This window comes from Uloborus diversus, chromosome 4 (assembly GCF_026930045.1).
Source record: "Uloborus diversus isolate 005 chromosome 4, Udiv.v.3.1, whole genome shotgun sequence".
Taxonomy (NCBI): domain Eukaryota; kingdom Metazoa; phylum Arthropoda; class Arachnida; order Araneae; family Uloboridae; genus Uloborus; species Uloborus diversus.
The window spans coordinates 41,827,567-41,843,853 of NC_072734.1; the positions used below are offsets into that span (position 1 = coordinate 41,827,567).

The 16,287-nt window shown below is 31.9% G+C and overlaps 1 protein-coding gene across 1 annotated transcript in view; it reads right to left on the bottom strand.

Moving 5' to 3' along the window:
* The window catches only part of LOC129219739 (exocyst complex component 5-like), a 64,020-nt gene that overhangs the window by 37,508 nt on the left and 10,225 nt on the right, over positions 1 to 16,287 (bottom strand). Inside the window, exons 3-5 of the mRNA XM_054854028.1 lie at positions 13,156 to 13,353; positions 8,063 to 8,127; positions 7,835 to 7,979 (exon numbers count right to left, since the gene is read on the bottom strand). Of these exons, the coding sequence (XP_054710003.1) occupies positions 7,835 to 7,979; positions 8,063 to 8,127; positions 13,156 to 13,353 (408 nt within the window). The remainder of the gene's footprint in view (positions 1 to 7,834; positions 7,980 to 8,062; positions 8,128 to 13,155; positions 13,354 to 16,287) is intronic.

Sequence of the window (16,287 nt, forward strand, 5' to 3'; positions counted from 1 at the left end):
CCAGTCCTAACAATGATATTTAGTAAAACATTCCGGACAAACTAACATTTACAACTAAAAAAAATAAATCACTCTTCTATGACAAAATTGACCGAGTAATGAAGTTTTGAAAAATCACTATTTTTGAAGATATTATGATGTCAGCAAGGGAGCTCTTAAGGGCACATATGCGAATTGACAAAGTGTGTTAATAGATTCAAATTTATTTTGGACCTTGTTATCGGGGGCAATATAAACGGTTGAAAAGACTTGTCAAACGCTATTTATGAGCTCAAAGTCTATTTATGGTTAAAAAGAGAGGGGTGGTTATTGAAGTGGTTAGTCATTTTGTTTTGAGAACCTCTAATTTCTATCCCCCGAATATCATTGAGTAAATGGACATTTTTTTTTTAATTCAAATCAAATATTATTCTTTAAACAATTATATTCTCTTTTTTTTTTTATATATTTTTCTTTAATGTGAGGGAATTTTTTGAGCAATCACGAGTTGCTTATTGTCCTCATTTGACCAAAGTTGATGTTGCTCTTATTTTTCAGCTTGCTATGACGACGGTTGTTTTTCAATATTTATTTAGGGAGTAAAATTTTCGTAGTCATAGTTACAAATCATCTGTGGTTTGATTTTATTCATTTTTTTTTTCAGGGTATAGCTCAAGCACGCGTTATTTAAATAAAAAAAAAGTTTCTGAGTGTAAAATTAGGTTTTTTCAGAAAAAACACCTACATAGGTGAACTTAAACAGAAAAACAAGATTACTAATTCTCATCATTTAAAATTGATCAGAAATAAAAATACATGATGGTAAACACTATATAATTAGCGTACTGGTGGATATCGGCCATAAAATCTTTATCTTTACTACTGCATCCTAATAACCATTTCTTTTTTTTTATGGATAAGTCTCGTATTACTTAGTCTAGAAAATTAAATCTTAATACACTGCTCAAAACAATTAGGGGAGCAATTTGACAATCACACAAAAGTGAAGAAATCGTTGTGAGGTAGCCTTGCAAAGAGATACAATGAAGTATACACGTGTAGTAAGATGCAATACAGCAAAGAAAAAAAAAAAGAAAAAAAAAGGCAGAAAACATTTGACTGGGAACTTTACTCCTCTAGAACAGTGAAACGAATTATGCCTATCCAACATCGTCTGCTACAGTTCTTTGTGTTTGCCCGGATTCCAGTCCCCCGATAAAATGTCAGGCCATGGAATCCGTAAATTACGGTGTTGTTGCATTTTCCAATCAAAAAGGCAATGAACGGTTGAATTTTACCGCTCAGACAGTGAAAAAATGAGCTTCTGTTAAATCACGATTTCTGCACTTGTATCCTTTTTCTGCTTTTCGACGACAGAAACGTTGATTTGCTTCCGAAGTTTATGTTTCATTCTCATGTTTCCTGAAAATATGGAGGCTTTATTGGAAATTTGTTTCCAGAATAATGTTTTTTTCAATTTTGTTGAAACCATGTGCTCCTCTAATTTTTTTGAGCAGTGTATTATAACGGGTGCAAATTTCTTAGTTATTTCTGTTCCATTCCATTTGTGGAAACAAGAAACCCAACGAATAAGTTTTCGCAATTCGTGATTGCGAAAAACATAATTTAAATTCAAGATTATTTAAATTCAATTGTTTTTAAAATCTTAAATTCAAATTATGCTCCTCACCACCACGAATTGCAATTAGACCCTACTCGTTGAGTTTCTGTTCTGTAAATGGAATGGGTCTGAAATGAGAAACAAATTTGCATCCGTCAATTAATTTATGAAACACGGCAAGCAATCAAATCAGTTTTATAAAAGGATAAGGGAAATAAAACTAACGAGAATATTTAAGTTAAAGAGCACATAAAGTCTAGCATTGCTTCACAGGGTGGCGACAGGAACTGTGAAAAAAAGTTCCCTGACTTTTCCCTGATTTCCCTGATTAAGTTCACCAAATTTCCCTGATTTACGTTACCAATGATAATAGTTTTCTTTCTTTGCTCTACTTGAAATCCATTAAATGTTTGTACAAAATGAAGTATTTTAAACGTTTTAACTTTTAAGTTGTGTAAAGTTGTTGAACTAAAGATATATTTTAAAAAAATGCTGCTTCTTTTAATAAAATGGCTAAAAAAACATATCAAGTCAATTTTGGGGGGGGGGGGGGGGAACCCTACAAAACAGTATATTAAATTTTTCTACAATGGAAAGATTATAGAAAATTAAAAAATAAAAAATAATAAAAAATACTTTACTTCCAGAAATCACTTAGCATAAGAATTTTAAGAAACTATTAAAATCACTGTTCAAAACATATGTGTATTTATGATTGAACTAAAAAGGAATTGAAATTATTTTGAACTAAATTTTCAAACATTATAATAATTGTTGTGAGAATAACAAGTAATAGTGAAAGAATAAAAGTAATGTAGTTATTCTTATATAACTAATATTTATGCAAAGCAGATGAAACCATTTGACATCCATTCACAGGGAGCTTTTCTCTAATCAAGAACATAGGTTTTAATGAATGAACACAGCATTTTAACAATGAAAAAATAAAGATATTTGCTTAAGTAAACACAAGTTAACTCTATTTTAAATGATTTCAGTATGTATCGAAAAAAATTCTTAGATTGCTTTTGTAACAAACAACTTTGAAATGCAAAAAAAAAGCGTTTAATTAATTTCAAAATATATAAAAAAAAGAATACAACATGATTATAAAATAAAAGAATCACTTAAGTCTGAAGAAAAGAAAACCTTTATAATCGGCAGCGACAACAAATAGTATAACGGCAAAAAACAAAGTTTTTTTATTGAAAGTTCAATTTTAGCAATTAAATTAAAAACGTGAAGAAGTAACAACATTTAAGCTTTTATCCGGAATTATTCAAAAACTAAAGATTTCTTCTTGAAATCGTGGTTACAATACGCTAATTACTTCGAGACAATGGAATGAAGACAAAAGAGCTAAGGCCTTTCTTCCTCTTTGCCTGTATGGTTGTTTATTTTACGTAGCATTGAAAGCGTGAAAGGAAATTTCACCCTAGGTAAAATAAACAACCTAACAGACACAAGCAATCTTAGGAAGTTCATCCTGTGGTTAATAAGTAAGATTCAATACTTCGACGTTGAGGAAAAAAGATGCACAAATATGCGGCGGTGTATAATCGCACCTCATTAATTTTACTTTTTTTGGACGCATAATTGGCGGAAAATGTGTAAGGAATTAGAGTACTTAATTTTGTAAAGCAAAAAAAAAATTTTTTTTTTCTTCATAAAAAATCAATTTTCCCTGTTTTTTTGTAATTTTTTCAAAATTCCCTGATATTTCCCTGACTTTTCCCTGATTAATAAAGTTCCCTGACTTTTCCCTGATCTCCCTGATCTGTCGCCACCCTGCTTCAGAAAAAGAATTTATGTTGTAACAAAAGATGAAAGATTCAAACCACCGCTTATATCGTCTGCACAACTTTTTTTCTTTTCTGGGCGGAAACTTTCATTACAACCATCAAATGAAATGCATAGAAAGAAAAAAATATTTTTTCAGCATTACAAAATTATCATCTGTCCTTGGAAATACCATGACAAAAGTTCTAAATAATTCAAATCTTCACGGTTCTCCTTTTCTTTCCTGAAGAATTGATGCTGTCAAAAGATTTTCCCAGGATTTTTCTGTGGCTTCATTAGCATGTACATTTCTGACTTTCTCCTGTATTTTGCTCTTTATCATGGAACAAGCTCTTTTAAAAGGATAAGAATAAGAAGGGTTGAAGCAGTTTATGAGCCTCGCTATGAGCTTACCAGTATGTTCACTTCCCAGAACCCTACAAAGGCTAGGGAGCTATTGGTATGTAACTTTCCAACCTTTATCATTGAACAAGCTCTTTTAAAAGGGTAATAGTAAGAAAGCTCATGTAGTTTATAAGCCTCTCTTGTGTGTTGATCAGCACGTTTCTTGCCCAAAACACTACAACGACTAAGAATCTCTTGGTACGTAATTTTCCAATAGGAGTTGATGATATTGCTGGCAAGAGATACTTGTAAGAGTAAGTTGCTCAGGGTCATCCGTTTGATAAGAACAAAGGGCCAAGATTGCTGCCCTAGAGTCAAAAAAAAAAAAGATTCCTTTCTTATAATCTATTATTAGAGGGAAGTCTAGAAAGGGCTTGCTAAATAACTTCCATTGAAGTCACAAAATTTGTAGAGTTTAACTCAATCACCAAGACGACCTGAAAAACACCATTACAGTAAAAGACCAAGCCATCTTTACCATCAGGATCAGAACTGTCAGTAAAGATATTAAGCCAATCCTTAATGGGCTAGACAGAACGTGCAGTCTTCGACTTAACTATACTAATTAATCAAAACCACTATCAGATTTAGAGGACGAGGATTGCAAGGGTGATCATCTCAACTATGACGCACATTTAAAGAAATAAAAAACATAGAGTTTTAGTTATTTTAGATAACTACCAGTTTTAATGATATAATGAAATTCTTTGAAGTGACCACTCTTGGTTCCTGAAAAAAGTGGTCGTTAAAAGAGGTTGGTCACGCTTCGAGGTCATTTTCGGAAATGCAAAAAACCATAATAGTATTAATATAAATCATTTAAATTCTGCATGCAGGTGGTTGCTCATAGAAGTTTCACTGCATAATCTTAATTCGTTGGCCTGATATTTCATCTAGTCATTTTGGCTGACTGCATACTTTTTCAGCATATTCAACTTCAAAACAGTCTGCAGAAGGCACAATACTGCTCTCTATATTACTCAGTTAACGTTAAATGGGTGAAATCTTATTCTGAAAACAATCAATGTATGAAGAATAGTGGAAGTTTTGTCGATACAACAAAGGAACAAAAAATAAAATGTTCAAACAAATAACACATGGTGGCAGAAAAGTAATACACATAATACAAAAATATTCAAGACACAATTAACTTTTGAGATGAATTTTGTCTATTTTTTTTTTTTTTTTAAATATTTGAGGCAGTGAGAAATGAAGGGATATAAGTAGGTGTTTTGAAGTTTTGAGTAAAACGCCTATCCAAGGTTTGATTGAAAAAAGTTTCTAAATCATGCTGTATAGCAGCACCTACCAGGGTTACTACGAGACCCACGTGATAACAGGCCAGACAACTCCCCTCCCCCCCGCTTCGTTACGCCACCAGTAGTCGATCTTTGAACTTGGCGCGAAACTTAAAAACAGTGCAGTTTACCAGTAGTGTTGCTTGCTCTGGTTGATATAGATGAAATAGGAAATATGTAACTTCGGATGCACATTTTTGAATACAATTCTGTTGGATTTATCTCTTCCTTCCCACGTACCGGAATGTAGAGGCAATTAAAAAATATATGTATAATATAAGTCTTAAGTGTCTGCTGAGTGAAAAGTGAGTCAGCGAGTTCCGCTGCCGAACAACCTGCATGTAAAGCAAAAAGCTGGGCGCCTCATGGAATAAATTTTAAAGTTCGGAGGTAAGTACTCTTTTCTCAGATAAACAAATTTACATTGTATGCAGTTAAGATTTCTTAAGCTTTCCTCCATTACACAAACAATTGTCAGTTTCCTTTCCGATATCTTTGTCTGTAATTTGTAATTTCAGCATACTGCTTTAATATTTGAAACGGTTAACTTGCAACTTTTTATTTCTTTATTTTTTCAACTTTGAACACGCATTTATTCGAAATGGATTTTCCAAACTAACAATATACATATGTCAAAATTTTCTGCGAATATACTTGTTGCTATCAGAAGCGTAACTTGGTGTTGATATTCAGTAAAAATGTAAACAAGTTTATTGAAACAGGCTTTTAACTGAACTAATCTTATATTTTCGGTTTCGATTAAATTGTTTTATACGCTAGCATGTGTTATTTTGATCAAAAAACATTCCTTGATGGGTTTCCGTAGTTCTGAGATAAAAGATTAGATTTGAACGCCGGAGGTCGTGGGTTCGATACTTAAACATTTCCCCCCAACTACGCCCCTGCAGTGTTATTCAAACAAGCTGGTTCTGTACGTAAATTAAAAAATATATATATGGTTTTTTTTTTTCACTGTTGTCTTTAGGTTTTATGATATTTATGCACACATTGTGGTTAAGTTAACGGTATTCATAATTTCTGGGCTTGCGAAAGATTAATTTTGAGCAGTGGATACACAACGTGTTTTTGCCAAATGCTCTATGCTTGTTTGTTTATGCTTAAAAAGGGCAAAATGTCTTGAACTACATATTTTTTGAACTCCTTGGGTTTTCTGTTAATAAGCTTTCAGGAACTCTGAAACTGTAACATAAATTGAATTAAAGGGCTGTCTATAAAGTATGTTACAAACTTTTGAACAAATCCCCCCCCCCCCTCCTCCTTGTTACATGTAACGCTGTTCAACATGAGCATATTGTTATAAACAACGCGTGATGTCACACTTCTTGTTATCCCCTCCCTTCCCCCTGTCACAAAACTGTCACATTGATTTCCTAAAAGAGCATACTTAGCAAAATGTTGATCTAAATTTAACATATATGAGGTTTTAAGTATTAAAGAAAATTGCTAAAATGGTCATTCTATGAAAAGTTTTTTGAAAAAGATTACTTTGTCATCAATTAATGCTTTTTAAAATAATTTTTCAAAAGCCTAAAATGATGAACAATTAAAGCCCCCCCCCCCCACACACAAGAATCATTAGCAGCAGAAAAAGCTAAAAATGGGAAAGTAGCCGAATTCCAAAAAAAAAAAAAAAAGGCTGTTTAGATATTGAATACATTTTTTGATATACAACATACAGTATTCTTGATGTATCATTCATTCTTTAATTAACGTTTTTCAAGTTGAATTCCTGTGTAATTTTTCGAGAGTGCCCACCGAAGGGGGTCGGGGGGTCGGAATCATAGTCTCATCGTAATGATAGCTTTTCAACGGCTGTAGTTATAAATAACTGTGCCCTTTAAATTTTAAGGGAGATGGAGATGTTTTGGGGTTTTTTTTTTTTTTTTTTTTTTTGAAGTTTTCATAATTGAAGGGGGTAGGGCACCGTCTACTTTAGGGGATGGCACCCAAGCATTCACGTCTTTTGAAAAGCATAAATTTGCTCTGCTAAGTTAACATTAATAATATGGTATTATGTACTTTAATTTGATGTTATGTCTTTGAAACATATTGCAGTCATGTTTCCCGTTTACTTAAGTAAAAATGTTTATTTATTTTTTAAAATTTCTTTTAATTCTTATTCAAATACAATAGTAATATTATTTTTTGTTTTGATGTAATTGTAAAATGAAAGTTCATTTATTTATTTGAATACTTCTTAAGACTTAATGTTTCAATACAATATACGAGTACTTAAATTGCGATTAGTTAAAAAACAATTTCTAATGAAAAATAAAACTGTGTTTATTTATCACTTTGTTTTAACATGATTGTAAAATAAAATCGTGTTTAGTTATTTGAATACTTTGTAAAACTATGAATTAAGCTCAGTGTATTTTTTAATGTATGATTATCGGTTCCTTTTTATGTTTTCAAATGAAAAAGTAGAACTTGTAATGCTACTTGAATAACAGAAGACAATAATAAATAAACCAAATAGTTTTATTTAACCAAAATATTAATCGAAGTGCTCCCTTCCCAATATCATTGTGGATCGACAAACGATGACGTCATTTGCTAGTTGGATGGCCTTCCTATCTCGAAGGCCTCGGTTACTAGCACTATCTCTTGTCCTAGGACGGAGAAGAGGTTTCCCTACCATCTGTACTGGTTATGGATAAAATCTTAAATTTTGGCACTTTTATCCCATTGTTTCCATTGCCTCATTCGACAGCATCACAGAAAAACTTACTTTAGCATTAGATAGAATGCTAGCTATTTCCTTCATCCTGGCAAAATTACCCAATTGATGACATTTAACAAATTCACTGATCAACTGCCGCTCAATTTCGTCATACTTCTTGGCAATTCGCTGGCGAGCTTTTTCAAATTTAGGCCTAGAAAGTAACAAATAGGGTCTTTATATTTTCTGCAGGAAGAAAATGTCATTTTAACAAATTATTTGTTACAAAAAACATACTTTCCAGATGGCAATTCTTGGGCAATAAGATGAAGTTTTTGAATAATATCTGCTGCTTCAAAAAGCTAGAAATAACACAATTCAAAAATGAACATATGTAGGCATTAAAAAAAATGAAAAACAATAGCTTATTTCCAAACTTCTGCAATATATTACTTGAAACATCAATAGTTAAACACATTCTAATGTGCTAAAATATTTTCAGCTACCATAATGAAGATATATTCAGTTTCTATATGAGATTATTTACCTGCAGCATGGTTACAGCTACTCCAGACTGATGAGCCAAAAACAAAGGTGAAACTGCAGTCTCTAGATACTGTAACTGAGCTGTTGGGCATTTTCTTACATTTTATTTATTTAAAATGCCTGTTCAGGACTTTTTGAAATTTGAATACTCAAGGAACTGCAAGAGTAGGAATTTTTTTTACAGAGGGACATAAATCCTTATCATCATTTTATTCTGTTGTAAAATAAAGAAATATTGCAGTGGCAGAAATAGAGCAAAATTATTAAATAATTACATGAAATATTTCAATCTGGTCAGAAAACTTTCAGTTATGATATTATGATTTATTTTATGCTTTTCTATTTCCTCCCTTGCAAAACAACAAACCTCAAAATGAGTAAAATTCGGATAATTTTGCTATAAGGGCAGATCAAGAGGAGCAAAGGACATTATTTTATGTTTTTCAGTTGGATTTTAATATTAAAAGATGTTGCCTGGCATAACATAAGAGTAACAGGTTTAGAATAGTTAAGATTGATATAAAATTTAGGGTCAGGTTTGGGGGTCACCATGGGAGGTCATCATGACAAAAACATTCCGTATTCGGAAAATGTGTTCTGACGACTCCGTAACATTATCATCATTTGGCAAATTTGTTGTTCTATTTCGCAAAATTTGGAGTTCCATTCGGCAAAGTGAGAATTTCTGTTTTCCCAAAAATTTGCATTCGGAGTGCCTATGATTACGTCCCAAGGCTGAATTTCAAACTTTTTTTTTTGGTCAATACCTTGTGAAAATGGCTTGCAGTATCAGAGCAGTAGTTTTCTATATACCAGGACTCGCCCGATGCATCGGCTCCAATGGTTTAACAATTTAGCCGTCGGCATAGGTGGACGACGCTATTTTGCAGGAAACATCGGCCAATCGGCCTTAAAAAACATCCAAAATCTGATGGAATTGGCCGATGTTTTCGAAAAAAAGGACCTTTGCTTTTTACTTTTTAATACAAAGCAAAGGGAGTTATTGTTTTCATATAAAATTTTTTACTTAGATTTCAGTATGAATTTCTATTTTAGTCACCCCTGAAAGAATTTTTAATACTGTATTCAAGTACAAACAAGTTAATTATTGCATTTTTCATTTTTTTTTTTTTTTTTTTTTTTTTTTTTTTTTTTTTGCGGCTGGATGTATGTATGTATCTCTCATAAGTCATAACTCAAAAATGGTAAGCTGTAGAAGGTTAAAATTTCGTATGTGGGGCCTGTGTACATTCCAGTTGTGAACTTATTTTTGTTTTCAATCGGGTGTTTTAAAAGGCCTATTTACTTTTTTTTGTGGTTATTAATTACTTATTTCAATGCAAAACTAATATAGCATCTTAGTATGATGATCATCTGGTGATTTATTGCCAAATTGGGGACCAACTTGGAAACAAATATGAGATGGTAAAACCGGTTTTTGTGACATTTTGTTGGATTCCCGTTGAACCGACAGTAATTTTTAATTTTTTGATATTTGTAATATGAATCACAGAAATGCAGTTTTTCTGTATCGCTTTGTCGGAGTTACAAGTTTGGGGTCCACCGAAATACATTTTGGGGCCCTCTTTCTCTAATACGGAACTCGTAAAACATTTATCAAAAGCATTTTTGTAACTCCTACGGGACCCCTATGGTTATGGGGCCTCTCGTGCAATTACAACATTTGCAACATTTTAAATCCGTCACTGCACGTCAAAACAAACTGGGGTGCAAGTTTTATAAGGGTTTTTCTGCTCAATGATTATGATTATTTTGAACTCCATTTTTTACGACTATTTTTTTTACTTCCAAGAACACTTGCGTTCCCGCCCTCCTCCCCCTTATTCTGAAATTAAACTCTAGTTGTACCTCCGAGTTGTTCAAAACTAACACCATTCATAAAATTAGAGATTTTTTTTCAAGCTTTATCTACTGTTTAGGAAGAATTTAGAGCATTAACGTAAGAAATTGATTAAAGATGTTTTGGATGGTGACATAATTCGGAAATCAAAGAGACTTTTGAATTTTTATTTCAGAAGTGCTGAAGAAAATTCAAAAACTCTTCCGAGGCATTGGAGGTTGCTGTTCTGCATTGAAAAAATGAGGCTGAAGTTTAATGTTGCAAGTTACTCCAAAATTATAGGGTGACCCCACCCCCTCCCCTCTTGCCATTTCAATCATTTCTTGTTTAGCAATTATTTATTTTGCTCAAGAAATGTCATTTTGTGTTGCATTTCTCATACTTTTTTCACCTATATTTTGTAATGTGCCATCTTTTTTGCATCATTTATAGCGATTGATTTTTTCCTATAGTAGTAACTTTCTATGTATTTTTATAAAATCCACGAATAAAAGTTATTTTTGTTTTCATCATATTTTTAACAATATGTTATAGAAAAGTTTCAAGGATTCTTTATTATGCATTTTTTTTTTAATTTCAAAAAACTTGTTAAATTGAAAAAGGTTATTTGAACTTGTTTATATTCATCACGCTTCATAAAAGATTAAACAATCAAATTGTTCAATATTATATGTGGAAACATCAGATCAAATAGTATATGTATTAAGTTATTATTAACTTGGTATAAATATCGAGTTTGTTTATTGTAGCTGCGTTTTAAGAACCTCGCTCTTTTCATAGCTATTTCTTTTCCCAGCAAAAAAGTTATTTCACTGTTATAGCATTAATGAAAAATGCAAACATTTCTATTCATAAATTTTAAATAAGTATAAAAATATTCCTATTATGATGATTTAATATTGAAATTTATCTGTTACCCCTTTATTGTTTAATTTAATGACTAAAAAATGTCTGTGTGCAATCTTTCCACTTTCCTTATGCAATTTGTTGACGGCTTCATAATTTTTTTTTTAATTCTTAAATTTTTTTGAATGATTAAACAACATAATTTAGTATTTTTAAACTATGTATAGTGTACCTAAATCCATACATTATTACTGAAATCTTAGTTATATGTTCAATTTTTAAAAAAATAATTAATTGGTTATTAAACAGTATCTTTGTTTTTCTTCCTTCTTTTTTTTCTTTCTTTTTTTTGGGGGGGGGGGTGCTATTTTTCTCTCTTTCATCATACAGCAGTCAAAAAAGAAGAAGCATAACTACACCTTATACAGATTGCAGGTAGTATGATCCAAAAGTTGGGGGATAAGCTATATTAAACCTTACCCAGAATAGTTCACATTATCGAAGCACATCCACCTTCAAAGCGTCACCTTGAGCTTCTATGTACGTCAGCCAATGTTCGTATAGCTTTTGAAAACATTCCTGAAAGCCATTTTTCGCAACTTCCTGTGATGCAGCTTCATTTTCATCTGATGAAAGAAAGCGGCGTCCCTGCAAATGTTTTTTTGCTGGGAATAGGTAAAAGTTACACAGAGCTAAGTCCAACAATGTTATTTGTTTGTCATATCAGAGTATTGACCAATCGAAGAGTGCATCCTCAACATAGAAGTCCTCTTCTTCACCACGATGAAGTTAAAGCAGCAGCGCAAGAGGCCTTACAGGAGGTAGCGAAAAATGGTTTCCAGGAGGGCTTCTAAAAGCTATACGAAAGTTGGCAGAAGTGGATAGTCGCTCAAGGTGACTATTTTGTAGATAAAAGATAGATATGCTTTGGTAATATGAACCATTCAGGGTAAGGTTTTATATGCTTAAAATACACCACCAGCTCAGTTATTCCATCCGAGGACTGCAGTTTCGTGCTTTTTAGCACTCATCAGCCCGGAATAGGAATCACATGAGCTGGTGGCCAAAATCCAAGAGAGTCAAACAAATTGGTAGCTAATGAAGAATTAGCACACCAGATGAGTGACTGCAGCAATGGTGCGGTTCAACTCAAAGATTGATGGCAAGGCATGGTATTTTGTAGTAAGTTACCGCCCTAAGCCAGGGCTAAGGCAGAAATTCTTAAAATACACCACCAGCTCAGTTATTCCATCCGAGGACTGCAGTTTCGTGCTTTTTAGCACTCATCAGCCCGGAATAGGAATCACGTCAGCCTGGAATAGGAATCAGAATGTGATCCCTATTCCGGGCTGATGAGTGCTAAAAAGCACGAAACTGCAGTCCTCGGATGGAATAACTGAGCTGGTGGTGTATTTTAAGTATTTCTGCCTTAGCCCTGGCTTAGGGCGGTAACTTACTACAAAATAAAGTTTTATATAGCTTGTCCTCGAACTTTTAGGCCATACTAAATACTTATGAGTTTTCAACTTACTACTTCATAACGTTTTTGAGTGACACAAGTTTACGCGCATAAAGACATCACAAGAGACTTGCGATAATTAATTGAGGAGGTGTCTAAAATGAAGATTTCGGTCATCTATATGTTCTTAGGTATATATGCATGTACAGATGTTTCCAAAAAAACTTGCGAACTTTAAATTGGGTGATCGTAAAATAGAAATTTAGGTCGAAATCTGTTTTTTTTTTTTTTTTTTTTTTTTTTTTTTGTGATCACAACTCCTTCTTCCTAGAAAGGAAGTAAAGTGAAATGAATAAATGATCCTTCAAATCTCTGACAATCTTAGCAATATATTTCTGTTTGATTTTTTTTTTGTTTTTTTGCGTCATTGGCCATCGTCTATTTGGAGAAGAACAATCGTCCAACAATTGGCATCGGCCCATGGGCCAAAAAATGCCATCAGTTAAGCCCTACTATATACCTGAGTGACATAAGCTCAACTTATTTCTTGTGCATTATTTTTTAAGCTTATTAATTTTGTGCATTGTTAAATAAAATGCTAAAAAACAATGTGCAATTGTACATTGTTTTTTAGCATTTTATTTATGCTAAAAAACAATAAAAAATCATAAAATATACCTTGTCAGGGTCATTCAGCACACCACCTGTCTCAGGTTCAGGGCTAAGAAGTTCAGCAAAATGATTCATCAGCTTTTGGGCTTCTACTGCACGAGCTCGTGGAGTATTAACACTTTCTAACTGATCACCAAGATGGACAACTTTAGTTGCAACAAAGTCGATCCTTTCATCAAGTTCATGAAAAGTTTCATAAGCTGCCTGAAAGAAATTTTTAATATATTTTGCGTTTACCTACAGTTAAATAGGTATTTTACCATAGTTGATTTTTTAAATACAAAATTGGTATTTTTCAATTCTTAATTCAAATAAAGAGCTATCTCAAAACTATTCACCTCATTGTAAATAAAAACTGCTTCTGGAAAATTACTCTGAACAGCCTAATATTTTTTAAAATTTCAAGGGCAGCCTAAAATTTGAATAGAATAAAAAAAAAAAAAAAATCAGGCCCTGCTTTCTATGTAAAATTTTAGCCCCAGTAAAGGCTATACATATTAAGCCTTTTGAGTTTGGAACCATAATCTAAAACTGCTAATTCATTTACCTAGTATACCTTTGAATCATTTCTAATAAAGCAATATTTTTTACCTTATCTCCTAAGAAATAAGCTATTGTTTTTCTTTTTTTTAATGGCTTCATATGTTCATTTTTGAATCGTGTTATTTCCAGCTTTTTGAAGCAGCAGATATTATTCAAAAACTTTATCTTATTGCCAAGATCTGGAAATTATGTTTTTTGTAACAAATAATTTGCTAAGATAATGTTTTCTTATCTTAAGATAAAAACATCAACAAAAATTTGTTAAGTTAAAAACATCAAAAACATGGTCATTCCACGAAAATATCAACCTGCAGGCCAAAATTTCAAACTCAATCAATATTAATGTGTTATACATAATTTTCGAGATAACATTCTTAATTTTCAAATCTCATAAAAGGCTTTTCAAGATGAATGCCATGCATAGAATAATTACTGCTTGAAGATCTTCAACAACAACATGTAAATTTTAACTTAAAAGCACTTAAGAAACGCGACCTGTAATTTTTGAAACATACATTCAATGTAAATATTTTTTTTTCACTTATTGCTTACATTTTGAGATTTCAGTATGTTTCATTTCTTTCACTGAATTTTAATTTTTTTCTCATTTAGGCTTATTTGAATTCTGTGTTAAACCGCCTGTTACGTTCGTCACAAAACGTCGTATTTTCCCTTCCACACTTTTTATAGGACTATAAAAAGAAAAATTTTGCTATATTCTCTTCCCAAGAGCTTCCTAGAATGCATTTAAAATGTTGAATTTTCATCCGATTATTTACACAATTAGTTATCTGCGTCACAAACGTAACATATTGATTGTGACGCACGTAATCGCTTGAAACAAACACTGCATCTTTCGAACGTTTAGTTCAATAAAAAAAGAGAATGAAACGTATATTTTGAAACAGTTGTTTTTTTAATGTTACTGTATAATACTTTGTAATTTTTGCAACAATTAAATTGATTTTCAACACATATTTGTGGCATTTTCTTGGGTAGCATTTTATGGAAAAATCAGCAACTAAAAAAAAGAGAGAGAGAGAGAGTTAAAGCAGAGTAAGAATGGTAGGTAAACAAAAAGAAAATGAGAAGAAAAGAGCAGCAGAGCGTACGCCAATATTACGGCAAAAAAACACACACACACACAGACATATTTTTAAAAAAATCAAAAAGACTGAGGATTCAAAAAGGAGAAGTCAGGAGATGAGCATCAATTGTAGAGAAGCTAGTTAGCTAGCTTTGTATAGAGTTGTAAACCAATGCAACTTTGCTTTTCTCAACATGCTAAGTTTAGGGAAAGATTCAAAAAGCACGCTCTTCCATGCAGTCCTAGAAAACAATAGGCTTTTATTTGTTATCTTGCTAAATAATAATGATGGAATTACTGTGGCAGAAATGAAAGTCAAAAAGTTCCTGGAAGAAGCTTTCTTGAAAAAACAATCCTTCAATGGATATTGTTTTTGTAAAGAAGATTACATTTCTTGATAGCTTTCTGGCAAAAAAAAAAAAGTTCCGCTTGTGTGTGATAAAAAAAAAAGTGTGTTGTAAAAACCCAAGACAGAAGAAAAACTTTTATATTTTCTTCTTTATTATATGTATTCTAAACTGACATTTCACCTGTACGTTTTCTCTCACGCAAAGCTCTTGTTCTTTCTGTGTCTGACTTAAGCATATTCACAACATGATTGTATATTTTAATGAAGAAAATAGATTATAAACAGTGAGAAAACTAAAAATTACTCGAAAACCGCCTTTTAGCTGTTTCCAAAAACAATAAAAAATAATAATAATAATAAAGTTAATTTTGATAATAAAAGTTAACAAACTAAATTCAAAGCTAAACCTTAGCAATGTGGATTACGCTCTTGAACTTGAATCAAAGAAATCCTCGAAAACCTACATTATTTGAAACGTTTAAATTGACTACAATCCAAATATATGCTTACTTAAGCCTTTAAGTTAAATTGTTAATTTTATTAAAAAATTAAATTTAAACGATATTGTTTTTCATTTTTTCTAAAAACAATTGAAAAGCAACTACATCACTTCTGTCATACAAAAATTATGGGGATTAGAAAAGCAAAGCTCTAGCACAAAAAGTTTCACTTCAAAACATTTCATTTATTTTATATATGTTGAAAATTCGTTGATATAAGTGTTACTTTTAAGACAAAGTATCAGTGCTTACTTATTAATTAATATTTATACACGCAACGATCGAAAAAACTACACGAGTCATCACCGTGATGAACGTAACTTCAGAGTTATGCTCTTTAATATTACGTTCGTCACCAGGTCATATTTTGAAGAAATAGTCATTTCTGTTACATTATAAGAAAACCGAGAATTATTCTGCATGAAAAAGAAAGTTAAGGAATGAAAATAACGCATTGCACTGTTTTTACAATAATATCTACCAAAACTTTAGAGAAATTGAGATTTCAGGTTGCAAATATGTTATGTTCATCACACTATAGTAATTTGGTTTCAAAAACGAATTTATGTGATTTATACTGTATTTTATTGCATGAATATTACATATAAGTTTTATTCATTCACAAAATTCCACAAAACCACAAATAAATAATTATTAGA